The sequence below is a fragment of the Ostrea edulis genome, chromosome 3 (assembly GCF_947568905.1).
Source record: "Ostrea edulis chromosome 3, xbOstEdul1.1, whole genome shotgun sequence".
NCBI classification, from domain to species: domain Eukaryota; kingdom Metazoa; phylum Mollusca; class Bivalvia; order Ostreida; family Ostreidae; genus Ostrea; species Ostrea edulis.
Genome location: NC_079166.1, coordinates 12,110,824 through 12,128,858, shown reverse-complemented (window position 1 = coordinate 12,128,858; position 18,035 = coordinate 12,110,824). Strand labels below are relative to the sequence as shown.

The window sequence follows — 18,035 nt, the reverse complement described above, 5'->3', positions numbered from 1 at the left end:
ATTTTGGTGACTCTATCTTTTACCGTTTCTGAGAAAAACGATTGACAACGAAAACAGCTCATAAGCCGTATTTGCCGACCGGAAGTGAATTTTACAAAAATATTTGACGTTACTCTAGACATTTATAGTGACTATAATATATGTAAAACTCAACTCATTAACTAGTTTCATGACCGAGATTTATGGCACTGAAAAATGAGAGAATGAATAGTCTTTGATATAACCGGAAGTTGGAGATTCAACTTCCGGTGGGGTCAACATTTTTTGAGAATTAGAACGAGATATAGTAAACCAAAGTAGGTTTCAATTTGAAAGAAAAAAGTTTGAAATTGATGATTTATTTGATCACTTCCGGTGACGACCGGAAGTGACGGCGACAAAAAATATTACGTGCATGCACCATAGAGAAAATAGATCTATCATCCCTGAAAGTTTCATTCGATTATCTTTAGTGGTTTTCAAGTTTACCCCCAGACAAAGTTTCTTTCAAAAACCGGAAAATCGGACGTATCTGACGAACGGAAGTGAATTTTGAAAAAATGAAAAAAATGCCTCGAGGTACCATCGTTCCCTATAACCTGTGAAAGTTTCAGGAAAATCCATCCAACGGTCTCGGAGACGAAAGGGAAAAAAAAAAAAATAATAATAATAATAATAAACAGTAGAATCACTAGAAGGTCTTCCGTTGGAGACGGAAGACCTTAATAATGCATAATATTATTGTTAATAAGCAAGGAAGTGGTGATCTGCTTGGATATGAATTGTCAAGTTTTAGTCCATCTATGTTGCGGTAATGATTATAAAATTCATATATATTGTACAGTGTGTGTTAATTTCTATAAAGTTACTGAATATTGCTAAATGTGGCATACCATTGATGATCATGTGACTAAAGGTTTTGTCTTGTGTGTGTCAGTTGGTCAGATTTCCTGAGATCGTAAAAGGCATAGCGACTCTGGAAGAGAAGATAAAACTCCTGGTTCAGGGAATGCCACAGAGAAATAGAAACACGCTGATAAACTTCATCCTGGACAGGTAAAGTCATTCACAGATAAACCTTATTTTCATCTTTGAACTGCGATAGAAATGCAATGTTCCGGTGTCTTGTGATGTACTGTATGTGTTAATTCTTTTTTAGGTGTAAAGACGACGGATGTATGAGCTTGTCTTTGAGTCAAATTCTGCCGGATGTAATGTCGGATTCTGAGAGCCTGGTGGATGTGAGCAGTTTAATAGAAAGGTATATTTTGAAGATATTATGATACAGTCAGGTAAAACCACATGATGTCCATTGGTTCATTTATAGGTCCAGTTTTCATGGGTAACATGCATGTATTTTTTGTGTGTTTTGTGGGAGCATAAATTCGGGGACTGGGAAACTTTCTAACCTTTTTACGATCAGTAGATAAAAGTTTGTCACAACTGTACAGAAAGGCTGCATTTACTAGAGCACAAAGTCCACCAAAATATTTTTTCTTTACAAGCTATAAAGATTCCATAATGCTTGTTTTGTAGAACTGGTCATTCAGAGCTTATTTTGTTTGTGTGACATTTAATGTTCCTATCTGCTACATCTGTAGGTTGTCTGAGCTGAACGAACCCAACATCCAGATATTACAAACAGTGGCCCAGCATCTGAATGTTGCTGGTTTGACGATCTTGGCAGAAGTCATGGTTGCCAGGATAATCAGCTGTGATGGCGAGACTGCAGTGACGATGGACGGTGAGTAGGAAGAAGTCTGTTATATTCCAACAGAACTCTGCAGGAAAATTAGTCAGGATATTGGGCATTAATAACATACATGTAAATTAACAGGGACTGCTTCAGGAATTTTCAATCTGTTTTTTGAAACAGTTTAGTACTTCATTTGGAGGAAATGTAATACTACTGTATATATTCAGCTTATTGATATACTAGTATGTCACGTTTAAAAAAATTTTTTGCTATTAATCCTACATGTAAGATATGACTTCATAAATGTAAGATATTTAATTTAGCTTGTTTTTCCTATGTATATTGAGCGACTTCGTGAACGAGGTCAGTATTGTTACACGTACCAGACATGTACCTCGTTGACATTGGAGTTGCGTCCTGGGTAAAAATATTCTTCTTGTTCTATGTTTCTGTAATAAACTTTAAACGACGATTTCATCCAAATAAAGACGTCATATCATAGACGATAAAGACGTCATATCATAGACGATAAAGACGTCATATCATAGACGATAAAGACGTCATATCATAGACGATAAAGACGTCATATCATAGACAATAAAGACGTCATATCATAGGTATAATGATGCAAACTGACGATTTCATCCAAACTAGACAATAAAGACGTCATATCATAGACGATAAAGACGTCATATCATAGACGATAAAGACGTCATATCATAGACAATAAAGACGTCATATCATAGACAATAAAGACGTCATATCATAGGTATAATGATGCAAACTGACGATTTCATCCAAACTAGACGATAAAGACGTCATATCATAGACAATAAAGACGTCATATCATAGACGATAAAGACGTCATATCATAGACGATAAAGACGTCATATCATAGACAATAAAGACGTCATATCATAGACAATAAAGACGTCATATCATAGGTATAATGATGCAAACTGACGATTTCATCCAAACTAGACAATAAAGACGTCATATCATAGACAATAAGGACGTCATATCATAGACAATAAAGACGTCATATCATAGGTATAATGATGCAAACTGACGATTTCATCCAAAATAGACAATAAAGACGTCATATCATAGGTATAATGATGCAAACTGACGATTTCATCCAAAATAGACAATAAAGACGTCATATCATAGGTATAATGGTGCAAACTGATAGTAAATATACAATAAAGACGTCATATCATAGGTATAATGGTGCAAACTGACGATTTCATCCAAAATAGACAATAAAGACGTCATATCATAGGTATAATGATGCAAACTGATAGTAAATAGACAATAAAGACGTCATATCATAGGTATAATGATGCAAACTGATAGTAAATAGACAATAAAGACGTCATATCATAGGTATAATGATGCAAACTGACGATTTCATCCAAAATAGACAATAAAGACGTCATATCATAGGTATAATGATGCAAACTGATAGTAAATAGACAATAAAGACGTCATATCATAGGTATAATGATGCAAACTGATAGTAAATAGACAATAAAGACGTCATATCATAGGTATAATGATGCAAACTGACGATTTCATCCAAAATAGACAATAAAGACGTCATATCATAGGTATAATGATGCAAACTGATAGTAAATATACAATAAAGACATCATATCATAGGTATAATGATGCAAACTGATGATTTCATCCAAAATAGACAATAAAGACGTCATATCATAGGTATAATGATGCAAACTGATGATTTCATCCAAAATAGACAATAAAAACATCATATCATAGGTATAATGATGCAAACTGATAGTAAATATATTCAGAGTTGTATCAAACAAAATATAAAGTTTAAAAGAAATTTCAAATGTCAAAGATTTCACCAAAGCTTAAATGTTATACAATGCTTTATTTGTATTCTAGGTGGAATATCTGCTCTAAGTGTTCTGAATGCTATTCTAAAGAGTAAAGCAAATGAAGAGATGGCAGATCTAGGTGCAAGTGTCCTTATGCAGGTCATGAACTGGAAAGACGAAATGGACGAGCTGCTGTTGTGTGAATGGTAGTGCATTTTATTTGTGGAAATATCTACCTGTTGTTATGGAAATGTCCACCTGTTGTTATGGAAATGTCCACCTGTTGTTAAGAAATTTGTTATGTTGTTGTCAGTCTATCACATAAATCATAGAGGTTAGAAAATGGTCCATATGGGTTGAGGATTTTGTCAACAGAATTTTGAAAATCTGATATGGTCCGATTAAATTGAGCAATACTGTAGTGAAGTATGGGATATAAAACATCGTGAATGATAGTACATGTATATGTGAAAATTGTGGTGATGACATCATGTGGACACATAATTTTCAAATCCATTTTATCAAAATCGTATAGTATGGTTTCTGTTACCTGATGTGGTATCATATTGATGTGGGAATGGAAAATGTCCATTATTTGCGTAGAAAGATAACTGATGTTCAGGTTTACAGCTGATGACAACAGTAAGACGGGAAATGTATTTCTTCATATTTTCTGTGTATTATGAATATATCTGCATGATTTTTTCTTCTACAGTAACCTGACAGATGTTGAGGAAGTTAAAGTTCTTTTTTTCCCTTTTTTACAGTAACCTGACAGATGTTGAGGGAGTTAAAGTTCTTGCTAATGTAGAGATTGTCAGATTCCTTCAGAATGCAGTACAGTACTTCCCAGAAAAATTGTCTGACAAGTCCTGGGACTTCATACTCTGTACAGCAGTGAGCCTTATACAGGTAACCTCTATATCCACACACACAAAAAGTTCATCTTCTGGACATTATTTCATGAAAGTCAATTTTCAGCATGCTATTTTTTTTTCTTTCCTTTTGATTCAGACCTTCAAGCATGCTACCACATGAACAGTATCATTCCTTTTTTGTCTAAAATTATTCTGTTCCCACACCAAACCATTCTGTTCCATCACCAAACTGTTCTGTTCCCACACTAAACTGTTCTGCTTTGTGTTCCCACACCACACTCAATAACTAAATTACCTATATGTACATGTATACATACTTCAAACATTTTTATTTGAAGAAATGTCTATTTTAGATATAGCATCAGTCAGATTATACAGTACACAGTTTAACGTGCTATACAACAGTAGATGTACAGTTGTGTGCCAAATTAAAGTCCACAAGAACCACTTTTTTCACCAAACTAAAGCATCCTCCCAAAGTCAAGTCTGGTCCCATTTAAAAAAAAATCATCATTAAACTTAGAAATGTCAGCAGTTGCTAGTCATACAGGAATATTGAAATAGTTTTCCAAAGAAATATTGTAGAGATATGACGTGCTGAAAATGAAAGTAATTTTTTTCAGGGTTGAAATTGACACAGATCATACAGAGAATGTTCTGTTGAAAGATTAGGTTCAATTACTTGATGGAATTTTTTTTTTAAACTTGGTCATTTCTTAATTTAATGGTCACAATTTTATTAAGATCAAACCTAAAATGACCTCGGGTGAATCTTTTGATTAGATCTATAATTAATTTCATATAGAGTATTAATTTTGTTATAAAATCCTGAAATGAAATTACGTGGCCGACTCCAAAACTGGGCGCCACTATATAACTGAAAGATTATTGAGTGTGGCGAGAAACGGCAAAACAACAACAATGTGGCCGACTCCAGCGGAGTGGATAGTTGTGGTATTCAGCAGGGTCCATAAAACAAGTATAAAACTATTAATCGTACTGACACTTCATAGAGTGCACAGATAAATAATTATTAGTTGACTGGTTTCATGTGACTGTATATTTATCTGTGCTGAAGAGTTGGTGTCTGTACTTTGATATTAGTTGAATGAAAAAAAAATGATTTTACTTTGGCAAGGAAATTCAATCTCTCTCTCTCTCTCTCTCTCTCTCTCTCTCTCTCTCTCTCTTTTATATTGTGTATGTTTGTGATAAGTTAAGTGTGTGAATAGCAGAATTTGAAATAGAGGCCAAATCAGTTCTCATAGTGGCAGAAAGTGACTGTTCTGTTCTTGCACTTACCCTTTTGTTCTCTGTCTCCAGCCATCCTGTTCTCCTTCTGTTCAAACTGTTCAACATTTTGTTCCCTAATCAAAATCCATTCAGCAGTCTTTCGGAATTCCACTGGAGTAATGAAATATAATACACTTCAGGGTCTGTACGTGCAGAAGTTATGTATTCATCCAGAGAATTTTGTGTGGAACCAGAATGTCCAGATTAACGACTTCACGTCAACAACAATAAATATATCAAATATATATATATATATAAATAATAATAATTACTTTTCGCAATGATCGGTAAAAATATAGGTAAAAAATAAAAAAGATACACAAAGACGTTTAGCAAAGCTTTAGCGCTTTCATTTCAAATCTTCAGAAGCTTTACATTTAGTAACATAGCGACGTTACGTTATATATATATATATATATATATATATATATATATATATATATATATATATAATTATATGTTTATAATCTTTTAAAGAACAAAGAGAGATGAGTATACACTATACCTGTAGGATTTTAACGTTAGTTTCTGTTATCTCATTCATACTTAATATTGTAGACAGTGGATGAAAGTGAATCCCTCCTGATGATGTCGGTTCCGGTGCAGGTTTTCACTATGTCTGTTTGTCAGTTGGTATCGGAGATTGCTCATGCAGTAGAAGATTTGTTACCAGTCAAACAAGGTGTCTACCCAAACAACCTGGCCACTGAGTGGGAGGAGTTCTTTAGTGAAGGAATTTATGCTTCACTGCTGCCAATTTTCAACAGACTCACTGGTAAAGTTTGTTTTTTTACTAAGCCATATGGTTCTTTATTTAGTAGCCAATATTCATCAATATTTTTAAATGAAGAAACATTTGCTGTAGGTTTAATATCATAGCAATATTCACAATATTGTCTGTAAAGCATTTATCCACCACAAATCAAGGTACCAGCATATTAAAGACCATTCTCTCAGTTGTTCATTCGCTTTGATGATAAATTGAACAGACGTGTAATATTGGATACACATTTCATTGTTTGTTTGGTACTGGTACATACTAGTGAAACTTCATGTGATCTCCAACACAGAGAACTTGCGGAAGAAGCCTGTGAAGGGAGTTATGGAGTGTTTACTAAGAGGTGTGGCCAGTGCTGCATCGTACTGTCCAAAGCAACAGGTGCTGGCCCACAAGTTACCGGCTTACCTGATTGCAGACCAGTTGTCTCCCTTGCCAGACTCTCTTCAGTCTCTCATTAATCACATGACTCCCTGTCTGATGTTTCCTCACAGAAGTGTGCAAATCGCAGCATTCCACATCCTCAAAAGGTTTGATTGTTGTTCTTAATTTTCTCATTGGATTAATTATTGTGTAAACTCAATATTTTGTTTTTGTTGATTATCATCTGAAGTCAAAAAAATAACATGGATAGTTTAGGAAAATGTTGCTTTTTTCTGACAATGGTTAATCATTTTATTTTATTTTGATGTACCTGACCAATATGCTATACACCGATGACCATCATGTAAATTACATTGTTCTTGTACAATACATGAACAATTAATATACACACAGTACCTTATAACATAATTATCTGTGTAGAATTTGAACATTTGATATTGTTTATACACTGGAAGTGAGTGAGTATACATTGTTTGTAATTTTATAGAGTGGTGACAGAACTGCCCTCTTACGACAAAGAGGAGATAACTGATACAGAAGAGGAACAGACGTCAAGGTAAGTTACATGTACCTGTCTGCATCGTGAAATGTGAAACTTTTACATGGAGAAATATGAAACTTTTATGTGAAGAAATGTGAAACTTTTACATGGAGAAATGTGAAACTTTTACATGGAGAAATGTGAAACATTTTGATAATGAAATATGTGAAACAGTCTTGCATAGAGAAAAGTGAAAGTTTCACGTGGAGAAATATGAAACATTACGTTTTTCATACTGCATGTTCATGTCTGCAGTGAGAAACCTAAAACATTTTCACATTTCATTTACGTGTGTAAATGTATGATTAAAGAATCAAATTTATTTCTTTTGTGAAGTTGGATATTGAAAATAGTGTTTAGATACCCATGCAAGACTAAAGTGCAAAAGTAAATACCGGGGTAGATTTTAAAAAAAGGGTTTATTTTTCAGGAGTCCTTCAGTTTCCCTCATACAGATAATACGCAATAAACACTCCACCACTCTGGGCAGTGTGTTAATGGACCTAAATATAGATCACATATTTATAGTGGAACCCTTTACAGAAATATATCAACATGTCCTGGCATACCTGTTGTCATGGAAACTCTTGTTGATTTCATTCAAGAATTCTCCAGCAGAGGTAAAAATAGGAAATTCTTGTATGTGTATTGTTTTCTAAATTTTGAAGCAAATGTCATTTATTCTGAACATAAATTTTTAAATGGAAATTGCAAATGGTTACTGTATATGATGAATTTTGATTCTAAGTTGTGTTGCAGAAGAAGAAATTATCATTTAAAGATTATTAGCTCAAATCTATGGAAGGTAAATTCTACAAAGGTCAAGGTATCATATTTACTCAAAAGTATACACATGTATTACAGTTACGGTCCAAGTATGCTGCTTACCTACAAGAACACGGCTGCATGAACCAGTTGATGTGTGCCATATTCCGGTTGATGCCTGATGTCCCTCTCAACAAGGACAAAGCCAACATATTTGAGAAAGCTTTCTGTCTTCAGGCAATAGGTTAGGACACACTTCCAATTTAAACATACAATACAGGATATGTACTGTCAATGTTTTGTTGGTATGATACATGTGTCTGCAATGTAACTTGTTTATTTTGTCAGGGCTAAACAAATAGAATTTTAGAGTTCTTGCCTCTGGCAAGCAACCATCACAAAATTAATGTAAAGTAAGACAACACAAAAATCATAATCATCCATTAACTGACTTATAGAGCTCATTTAGTATCAGCCAGTTTTTGTCTTGTCATGCTTTAGTAAAACCCCAACACGTTTGGTTTTATCATATCTGGTGTACTTTGGTGATGAACTGTTTTTGATATCTGAGTTTTTATGACCCCAAGATCAAAGATCGGGGGGCATTGTTTTTGTCCTGTCTGTAATTCTGTCATTCTGTCTGAAACTTTAACCTTGCTAATAACTTTTGAAAAGTAAGTGCTAGAGCTTTGATATTTCACATGAGTGTTCCTTCCGTGGGTACCAACATTTTTTACCCTTGACCTTGGAGTTTGACCTACTTTTTAAAAACTTTAACCTTGCTATTAACTTTTGAACAGCAAGTGCTAGAGCTTTAATATTTCACATGAGTATTCCTTATGACAAGACTTTTCTGTGGGCACTAAACCTTTTGACCTTGGCATTTGATCTACTTTTAAAATATTTGACATTGGTCATAACTTCTAAATGGTAAATATTAGAGCTTTCACCTTGCACATGAGCATTTCTTGTGACAAGATCATTCTACTGTTACCAAGATATTTGTCCTTGTGACCTTGGCCATCTTTGGAATTGGCCATTATCGGGGGAATTTGAGTTTCACAAACACATCTTGTTTTTTCTAGTCCTTGTAATCACAAAGACAAATTTTCTTCATACAAAACTGATGTTAAATGAATGCTTTGACATTAGACAGTGATTCCTTTTATTAATGTTTGAAATAAAAATGGAAATATAGGATTGAGATATCAAAAATACTGCCAAATAGAAATTGAAATTTAACTGGCATTCCATGTTAATTTCCATAGTCCCTATCCACAAATCTTTTCATCTGCATGAACTGAGATATTTTCATCCAGTTGTAAGTTGTGGGGAATTTAACACAGTAGGGGTTCAAAAGGTTTATTACAAACAAAATGTTAATTTTTATCTCTTATCATACAGATGGGCCGGGTTCCTCTGAGGTGTGTGAGCTGGCCTGCAGTGTGTATAATATTTATGTTTTGTCCTATAGATGGGCCGGGCTCCTCTGAGGTGTCTGAGCTGGCCTGCAGTGTGTATAATATTTAAGTTTTGTCCTACAGATGGACCGGGCTCTTCTGAGGTGTCTGAGCTGGCCTGCAGTGTGTATAAGGATGCACTGAAGACAACGCCAGCCCTTGTGCGGCTCTGGTGGAAAGACCAGGACAGGAAGTCTGTCAGCTATGTGGACAAGTGAGTGTGACCTTGTGTTTTAAATTAGAACAGTACTGAACAGGATTGGGCAACAGACATGGTCTTTTTAAGTCCCCTCCCTTAAAATTCCAACAACAGAAGAATTAAAAGGTATTTGTGCTTAGTTTGATTAAAACTTAGTTTAAAATTTTGTAAGTCATGGAATTTCTGTAAGTCATTTAGATTTTGAAATGATTCCAATGTTTATCGAACTTTTTTAAGATATCTGAATTGATGCCTGTCCCGGTAGGTAGCTGTAACATTGTTAGCACCATTTTCACATATTTCTCTGACTTTATCATTTTCACATATTTCTCTGACATTATCATTTTATGTGTTAATGACATTTTAAAAACCAGTTAACAATGTCTGCCTATACTTTATAGAAATTGATTAACAAATAACAAGGTGGTAAGCTGAAGTTCTGTATACATTTGTAGCTATTATATACATGTAGTTCTGTTAAAATGTAATTTAGGAAACAGATATAAGTTTCTGGCACACATACATAATATACATTTAGTTTTTTCCCCATTTTTATTTATGTGTGGGTCACGAAGCTCATTTGACTTCCTTGCTTACAATGGTAACATTTAACATTAAAATGGAGTGTAGAGTTGCTACCTTGTGTTGTTACAGGTTCACCAGTAAATATGTCAGTCCCGTCCTGTGTACGGAAGAAATCTCCTCCCTGGATTCATTAGAGAAGAAAGATGTCAACTTCACTGTAAGTTAACAACAACATTTACTCAGTACTGACTTATCTAGACACCTCGTAGAATATTCAATAGATACTGTAGTTAAGGAAGTTAGCAACAACATTTACTCAGTACTGACTTATCTAGACACCTCGTAGAATATTCAATAGATACTGTAGTTAAGGAAGTTAGCAACAACATTTTCTCGTACTGACTTATCTAGACACCTCGTAGGATATTCAATAGATACTGTAGTTAAGGCTGAAACGATTCACCAAAATATCGATACTGTTCAATATAAACGCTCAATTCAATGTTTGATTCATTGCTTCGATTTTTGGTTCGATACGTTTGATACAAACGGGTTCAGTAAAATACATCAGGCTCGGCCTGTACTTGTTATTTTTACCTGCGATGAGGGACAAAATAGCGTCGAATAATGTTCAGACTGTTGTTTGCCTTGAGGTTGACGAAAATAAATAATGAACTTTATCAGTTTAAACTACAGAGCCAACAGGTATCTTACCGTTTGGCAGTTTGGAAACATTTTACTTTTAAAATTAAGATTTTGATTCTTAGTAATTAATTTTTTCTTTGATGTTATTATTAGTTTCTTCTGTAAATTGTATCATATTGAAAATATTGAATCTTGGCATAAGTATTGCAATATGTATCATATCGTGAAGGGGGCATATTGTTTCAGCCCTAATTGTAGTCAGTCAGTCCATTTTGGAATCTTCGAAATTTAGCACTATAAAAAACATTTGTGTCACTTGCATGAGAAAAATTCGGAACTTGTCGTAAGAAATGGTGCTCATGTAGGTCAGAGTAGACATGTATAATTGTATTATTTCACAAACACGTCCGGCCATTCCTGGAGTACAATACCATTTTTTAAGACTGGATTTCTTACAAGATGTACTGTATTTGTTTTGTTTTTTAAGCAGAGTCTTAGAATTGCTTACATCTAAGTGTTTTAAAACAAAGTATGGATGATTTTTGACTGTTTCTGACTCTTAGGTGAAGACCCGCCCCTCCACTCGTGAGGTAGTGGCCATCCACACCCTGGAGGAGGTCTGTATAGAGGTGGTTATCACACTCCCCCCGAACTACCCCTTGGGTAACATCACGGTCTCCAGCGAGAAAAAGGTCGGAGTGACAGCACAACAGTGGGACAAGTGGCTACTGCAACTCAACATCTTCCTACAGCACCAGGTAAAGTTAAATCAGCCTTTTAAGGTAGCTCATTTCAACATGAATTTATTTAATGGCTCGTTAAAACACCTTATATGATGTACGATATTCCCATCAAAAAAGTGATACAAGCTCTCAATTATTTTAAATGAAGTTTGGTGATTTTTTCCAGAATGATAAAAAGGTGTTGTGTTTGTCAATAAGAGATTTTAAAATGTAAAACTTAGCTTCGTACGAGGTGTTTTGACAACCCATGAAATACAAATTTAGTGTGATGAGCCACCTTAAGTTTTTTAAAGAATTTTTTTCTTAAAATTTCTTGCATTTTTAGGTAGAGTAGCACAACTTTAAGATTCTTCAAATTTTGTCATCAAATGATACTGGTTCATACACTGTCCGTGTGTTCAGAAATAAGGAATAATTTGGTATTTTTGTGGTCTACCTGGTGGCCAATGGTAAAAGAAATGAACTGTTAGATTGCTTTCTGAATTCCGTGTTACAGTACTAGTAAATGACAGTCGTAATGTTTGTCTCTTTGACACAGAACGGGACTATAATGGACGGGCTTAAGATCTGGAGGAGGAACATAGACAAGCGATTTGAAGGAGTGGATGATTGCATGATCTGTTTCTCGGTGTTACACGGCACAAACTTCCAGCTTCCCAGACTTTGCTGCAGAACCTGCAAGAAAAAATTCCACTCGGCCTGTTTGGTGAGTGAAGAGTTACCTCCCTTGAATTTTGAAACTTTTTAGAGGTCTTTGGGTTTCTTCACTGTAATTTCATTCTCTTTTTTTCTTTGCAGTACAAATGGTTCCAGACAAGCCACAACTCTACCTGTCCATTGTGCCGGAATCTGTTCTAGTCTGCTGACAGTTGCTTATCTGTGATGAGTGTTATTTTAATCGTACATGTACATATGTATCGTGCAATTTTTTGACATTCTCATGGAAATAAAAATCGTATGTACATGTACATTATTTTTTATGTTAATTTTCATAACATATCATGTAGTATAACTGTGTGCAAAAAGAAAAAAATCTTTCTGGTTACATTGTGTTTTTAATGCAAAATCTTTCTGGGGTTTTTTTAATGCTCGTGTTGTGAACTGAATATTAAAGAAAAAAATCTTATGATCTTAACATGTCTTGTGTGTTGCTCCGAAGATATTTTGTGGTTTGTTTTTTTTTATTTTTTACAGTAATATTTTTTACAAGTCTTTCCCTTTAGTATACTAGTTTCTGGAATCTGCTCACATGTATCATCAGACAAAGTTTCTATTCTGTAAGCTACAATTCAAAAGTGGAAATATTATACCCTCACAAAATGTTGAAGTTAAAGAATGAAGATTGATCTTTGTAGAGTGTAGATTGAAGTTTGTGACCAATAGCTAGACTGTGTTTTTCCTCTTTTCTCTTTATTACATCATGGATATTAATAAAAATCGAGGTCAAAGGCGTTTAGTGGAGCCTGTAACTTGTATTCAGGTAAAATATGAATATAATGTTAAAACACTTCTCCAATCTAATTAAAATCGGATCTTCTCTATCCGATGTAACAGAGACCTGATTTTAATTAGATTGCTATCAGGGTTCAAGTTTTGTAAGGCCAGGTATTGTTAAAAGAGATGTCTTATTGTTTAAATATACATTAATATATGTATATATTATATATTGAATAAATAAAGATTGCTAGAATTATCAATGTTTGATTGTTGATGCATGTATAAACAAGATGTGTTAATTAAATGTAAGGTCTGAGAGCAGAGACATGTTCAATTGTGGCAAATTTGACCTTCATGACTGACCTCCACCTTTCAGATCACCATGTAGGAATTTTTTTATCTATATCATACAGTTATAAGTTGTTATTTGAGGTTACATACAGCTGCATACAGACCAAAAACAATATATCCCCTCCCACAATTTCAGAGCATTAATGATTCTTTAAAAACAAAAAAATGAAAAGGAAAGATCTTATTGGAAATATCTGGGGCTTCGATAATCTACACACCATTTACATGTAACATGTGAGCACAGGAAAACAAGTATACATGTAGCAGAGGTGTATGGGCTAAAAGGCAAGACAGCTAGCCTTTTACACAATTATAAAGATTTCAGTTAAGCATGCACTGCACAGAGATATTGGTGAAATAAAACATGTTCTATATATATACTCCAGTTACATGAACTATTATGATCCTGCCATGAAATGGCTGGGACACAGATTGTTGACTTTTCCATCATACCATCCCTCTGTCGTAATTCAGGTTTCATTCATTATCTCTACTATGGATGAATATATTCAACTGAAACTTGGTATATAGATACACCATGAGAATATCCAGATCAAATTCGTATCTGTTTCGGGTTTAATGAATTTTGACAGAGTTGTGCTCCTAAAACTTTCAAACAATCCATACTTTCCGCTCAATAACTCGGTCATACGTGGATATTTGAAATAGAAATTCGGAGTATGAATATGTCGCAAGAATACACAGATCAAATTCGTATTTGGATCAGGTGGGAAAAAACAATTGACAGAGTTATGCCCCTTGGACTCGCAACATCTCAAACAATTTGGTATATATGATTTGATGATCTCTTCAATTCAATTGCAGATATCTTTAATTATTTACAACAATTTGTTTAAGGATTTAATACGCTTCAATTCTTTTAAAGAGAGATCATTAAATATTTCAGCTGTGGATATATTGAATGGAACATATCTCAGATTAGATAGTTGCTCTCTGTAAAAGAATTATTGCACACTTCAATTGAATTAATGATTTCAGTAATGCAATTGAAGAGAGCAATAATTTGATTATCGCGCGCATCAATTGAATTGATGCGCGCATTAATTTAATTATTGCTGTCTTCAATTGAATTGCAGCGTACATCAGTTGTTGATATCATCATTTCATTTGAAGAGGACAACCAATTCAGCAGAATAATTAATGCTATCAACAATTAAATTAATGCGCGCAATATAATTTAGAGTGGAGATATCGATAATTATTTGAAGAGATCTTGAATTGAAATATTGCGCACATCAAATGAATTGATGATATACATGCAAGGTGAAGATAACGAACAGTGATCAATCTCATAACTCCTACAAGCAATACAAAATAGATAGTTAGGCAAACACGGACCCCTGGACACACCAGAGGTGGGATCAGGTGCCTAGGAGGAGTAAGCATCCCCTGTTGACCGGTCACACCCGCTGTGTAATCTTCAAATAATTAAAGATCTCAGTTATTTTAGTTTATATTACTAGTAATTTGGCACTCCATAAATGTGTTTGCAGTACAAGTTCCTGTGAGTCCTCTGTGTATGGATGACTAAAACTACAAACACATGGAGAAAACGCCCCCTAGGGTTCTTTGGAATTAAGCGATTCTGATCAGTTTTAAAGGAGCTGGAGGCAAATTTGTAAACTTATGTAAATGTTGTTATTGAAATGTATATCTATAAAATTTATTTGAAAACTTAAAACACGTTTTATTTATCCTTATTCTCGTTTTATTTGAAAACTTGAACACCTCTTAATTTTTTATTTTATTTAGAATAGGTCCTCAGTAAGCCTTGCTTGTTGTAAGAGGCAACTATAAATGGGGGGGGGGGGGGGTCCTTCCTTCGGATGAGACCGCAAAAAACTGTTACAGCAGATGTGGCATGATAAAGAACCCTCCCTGCTCAAAGGCCATAAGCGCCGAGCATAGGCCTAAATTTTGCAGCCCTTCACCGACACATGGTGACGTCTCCATATGAGTGATATCACTCTCAAGAGGGACGTTAAACAATATACAACCAACTAACCAACCTCTTATTTGTCCTTATTCTCGTTTTACGTACTAGGAAACATGACCCTTTCCTAGAGGGGGTTATATGTACCTCAAGCAAATGCATATATATAATCTTAGAGGGGGCCAGTACCCCCCCCCCCCCCTCCCCCTTTCAGTCACTACTCCTGGATCTGCGATTGAATATAAAATTCTGTTAATTGAAATCACAGGCACCTGGGGCATGGATCATGATCATCCCCCCCCCCCCCCCCCCCCACACACACACAGACACCTAATTTTTCTGATCTGTGATCGACTTATTTTTTCTACTTGTGTTCTGTAAATTTACATTACATATCACCCAAAACTGTTATTTGTCGTCTCTGTCATGTATCGATAAAAATCACGTCACCACTGATTATAAAATTCCCTTGGAATTTCATACAATGATTTAATACTTATTTATGAAATGATATACTTTTTTCTAAATCCATATTTCATTTAGTAAAAAAGAAATCTACTTCTTTTACCATGAAAATTGGTCAAGAATCCCTTTTGACATGCTCACCAAAAACTTTAGGCTGACGACCTATATTTTTTCTTATGATTTTTAAGATTAATATAGTCTTGTTGTCTCACTTTTATACTGTACAGGGTTATCCCCCTTTTTTCATTTGAAATAAACAATAATGATAATCTCAAATTCATTCTTCCAAAAGTTAATATCACGTCATACATGGATAGTTTTCTACCCTCTGCAATCAGGTTATGGAATGGTCTGCCATTTACACATTAGAAATATTCCCTCACTTGCATCATTTAAAAATGCCTTAAATTTTACTACATGTACTTACAACCCAATAAACGTTTTGATATTGGTAAAGGTAAAAGTAACATTGAGCACTGTCAACTTAGAAACAATGCAAGGAATTTAAATGCAGATCTTAAATCCCACTTCTTACGAGATAGTGCTACTTGTGATGATAGATGTGGCCATCATACTGAAGATTCTTTTCATTTCTTCTTCAAATGTCCTGAAATTGCTGACCATGGAACTAAGGTAATCTCGTCCGTCAATGAAATGCAACTTTCTGTTCCTTTACCTTTATATGGTGGAAAATGTTTAAGTCTTAAATACAATGAAAAGATTTTTGAAATTGTTCAAAAGTATATCTTGGAAACTAATTAAGTTATCTCATGTTTTGTCAATTATGATATTTTCTGTTTTTATCATTTTGTTTTCCCCTTGTACCGGTAGTGCCCCCCCCCCCCCCCCTCCTTTCTTCTTTTTTCCCCTCTTTTGTTTGTTATATATCTATATCCTTACTTTCTTTCTTTCTTTTTCAAATTGTGTAAATATTTTTCAGTTTTTATTATTTCTTTCTATTTTTTCTTTTTCTTTTCGTTTACTCATTCTATATGTGCATATGTAAGTGTTCATATATCGAAACTTTTCTCAGTCCGTCTATTTGTATTTTTATATATAATGTGCACGTTCATGTGAGTGTTCTCTGGTGTATTTGTTATTTATTTGTGTATGTGTGTGCCTTGTATTTCCATTTTACACTTGACCTTGATGTAGGGAGAGGGCTAAAATAGGCTATGCCTGCTGCCCAATTCCATTCACTTTGTGAATAAAATATAGTTTAGAGTTTGAAATAATTTTCACTGCCCACTTTTGAAACAACCTCGCGGAAAATCGAAATTGAAGATTGTATGTTTTTCTATTGATTTTGATTAATTAAAGAGGTTCGCACCTGAGATTTAGAGTAATGTCAATTCTTTGGGAAGTATATTTTTGATTTCCACATTGAAGGAGAATTTAGAAATTAAAAAGAAAATCTGGGGTCGCAACGCTTGTTATTGAGCTACAGTGTTCTAAACATGACCTTTTTGTACTTAAAGTTTATTCAATTAAACTTGATTTGTCTGTTGGTGTTAACACAACATAAGCAACACAAATCAATCATTGCATAAAATAGATACATAATCATGTCTTCTAACATTACAGATAAGAATATTTTTTTTAATACTAGTAATGGAAATATATGATGACCTTTTTGCACTTGATATACGAAAAACTTCATGATATCAAAATTGAGAGTTTAAAAGGACATATTAGGAGTAATGTCAATTTCTAAAATTTTACATGATATTTGAAGTCTGGTCTTACAATTTAAGTTCTGCCCAAAAGCTCAGGAGCTAACTTCCGTTATGTATACATGTTTTACTGTATATCAAAATTGAATAAAAATCTATATTGTAGAAACAAATTAAGCCAATTATCCTTAATTAGTAGATAGTAATAAAGGTAATTTTTTAAAAAAAAAATGGCAGTTATTTCCTCAGGACTAGTAGGTCTTTGGTAGGGTTGAAACTTACAAACAGTCAGCCCTCCATGTCTAGTTAATTTTACAGCGAGTTTCATACACTGCATCGGGTACTGACTAATACAAATACATATAGTGATTTATTTTCCCAAGGGCATCATTGTACTTAGTGTATTGTCATGAGGTTTAAAG

The 18,035-nt window shown here is 34.2% G+C and overlaps 1 protein-coding gene across 3 annotated transcripts in view; it reads left to right on the top strand.

The window, feature by feature from the left end:
- The window catches only part of LOC125674117 (E3 ubiquitin-protein ligase listerin-like), a 32,031-nt gene extending 18,601 nt beyond the window's left edge, over nucleotides 1-13,430 (top strand). For all 3 annotated transcript variants that reach the window (XM_048911160.2, XM_048911161.2, XM_056160054.1), the window contains 15 exons: nucleotides 917-1,035; nucleotides 1,139-1,240; nucleotides 1,581-1,723; nucleotides 3,590-3,728; nucleotides 4,290-4,434; nucleotides 6,252-6,468; nucleotides 6,764-7,001; nucleotides 7,343-7,411; nucleotides 7,827-8,016; nucleotides 8,261-8,405; nucleotides 9,706-9,835; nucleotides 10,475-10,562; nucleotides 11,554-11,748; nucleotides 12,272-12,439; nucleotides 12,532-13,430. In XM_048911160.2, the coding sequence (XP_048767117.2) occupies nucleotides 917-1,035; nucleotides 1,139-1,240; nucleotides 1,581-1,723; nucleotides 3,590-3,728; nucleotides 4,290-4,434; nucleotides 6,252-6,468; nucleotides 6,764-7,001; nucleotides 7,343-7,411; nucleotides 7,827-8,016; nucleotides 8,261-8,405; nucleotides 9,706-9,835; nucleotides 10,475-10,562; nucleotides 11,554-11,748; nucleotides 12,272-12,439; nucleotides 12,532-12,591 (2,148 nt within the window). In that variant the 3' untranslated portion in view covers nucleotides 12,592-13,430. The remainder of the gene's footprint in view (nucleotides 1-916; nucleotides 1,036-1,138; nucleotides 1,241-1,580; nucleotides 1,724-3,589; nucleotides 3,729-4,289; nucleotides 4,435-6,251; nucleotides 6,469-6,763; nucleotides 7,002-7,342; nucleotides 7,412-7,826; nucleotides 8,017-8,260; nucleotides 8,406-9,705; nucleotides 9,836-10,474; nucleotides 10,563-11,553; nucleotides 11,749-12,271; nucleotides 12,440-12,531) is intronic.
- Nucleotides 13,431-18,035: the final 4,605 nt, after the last annotated feature.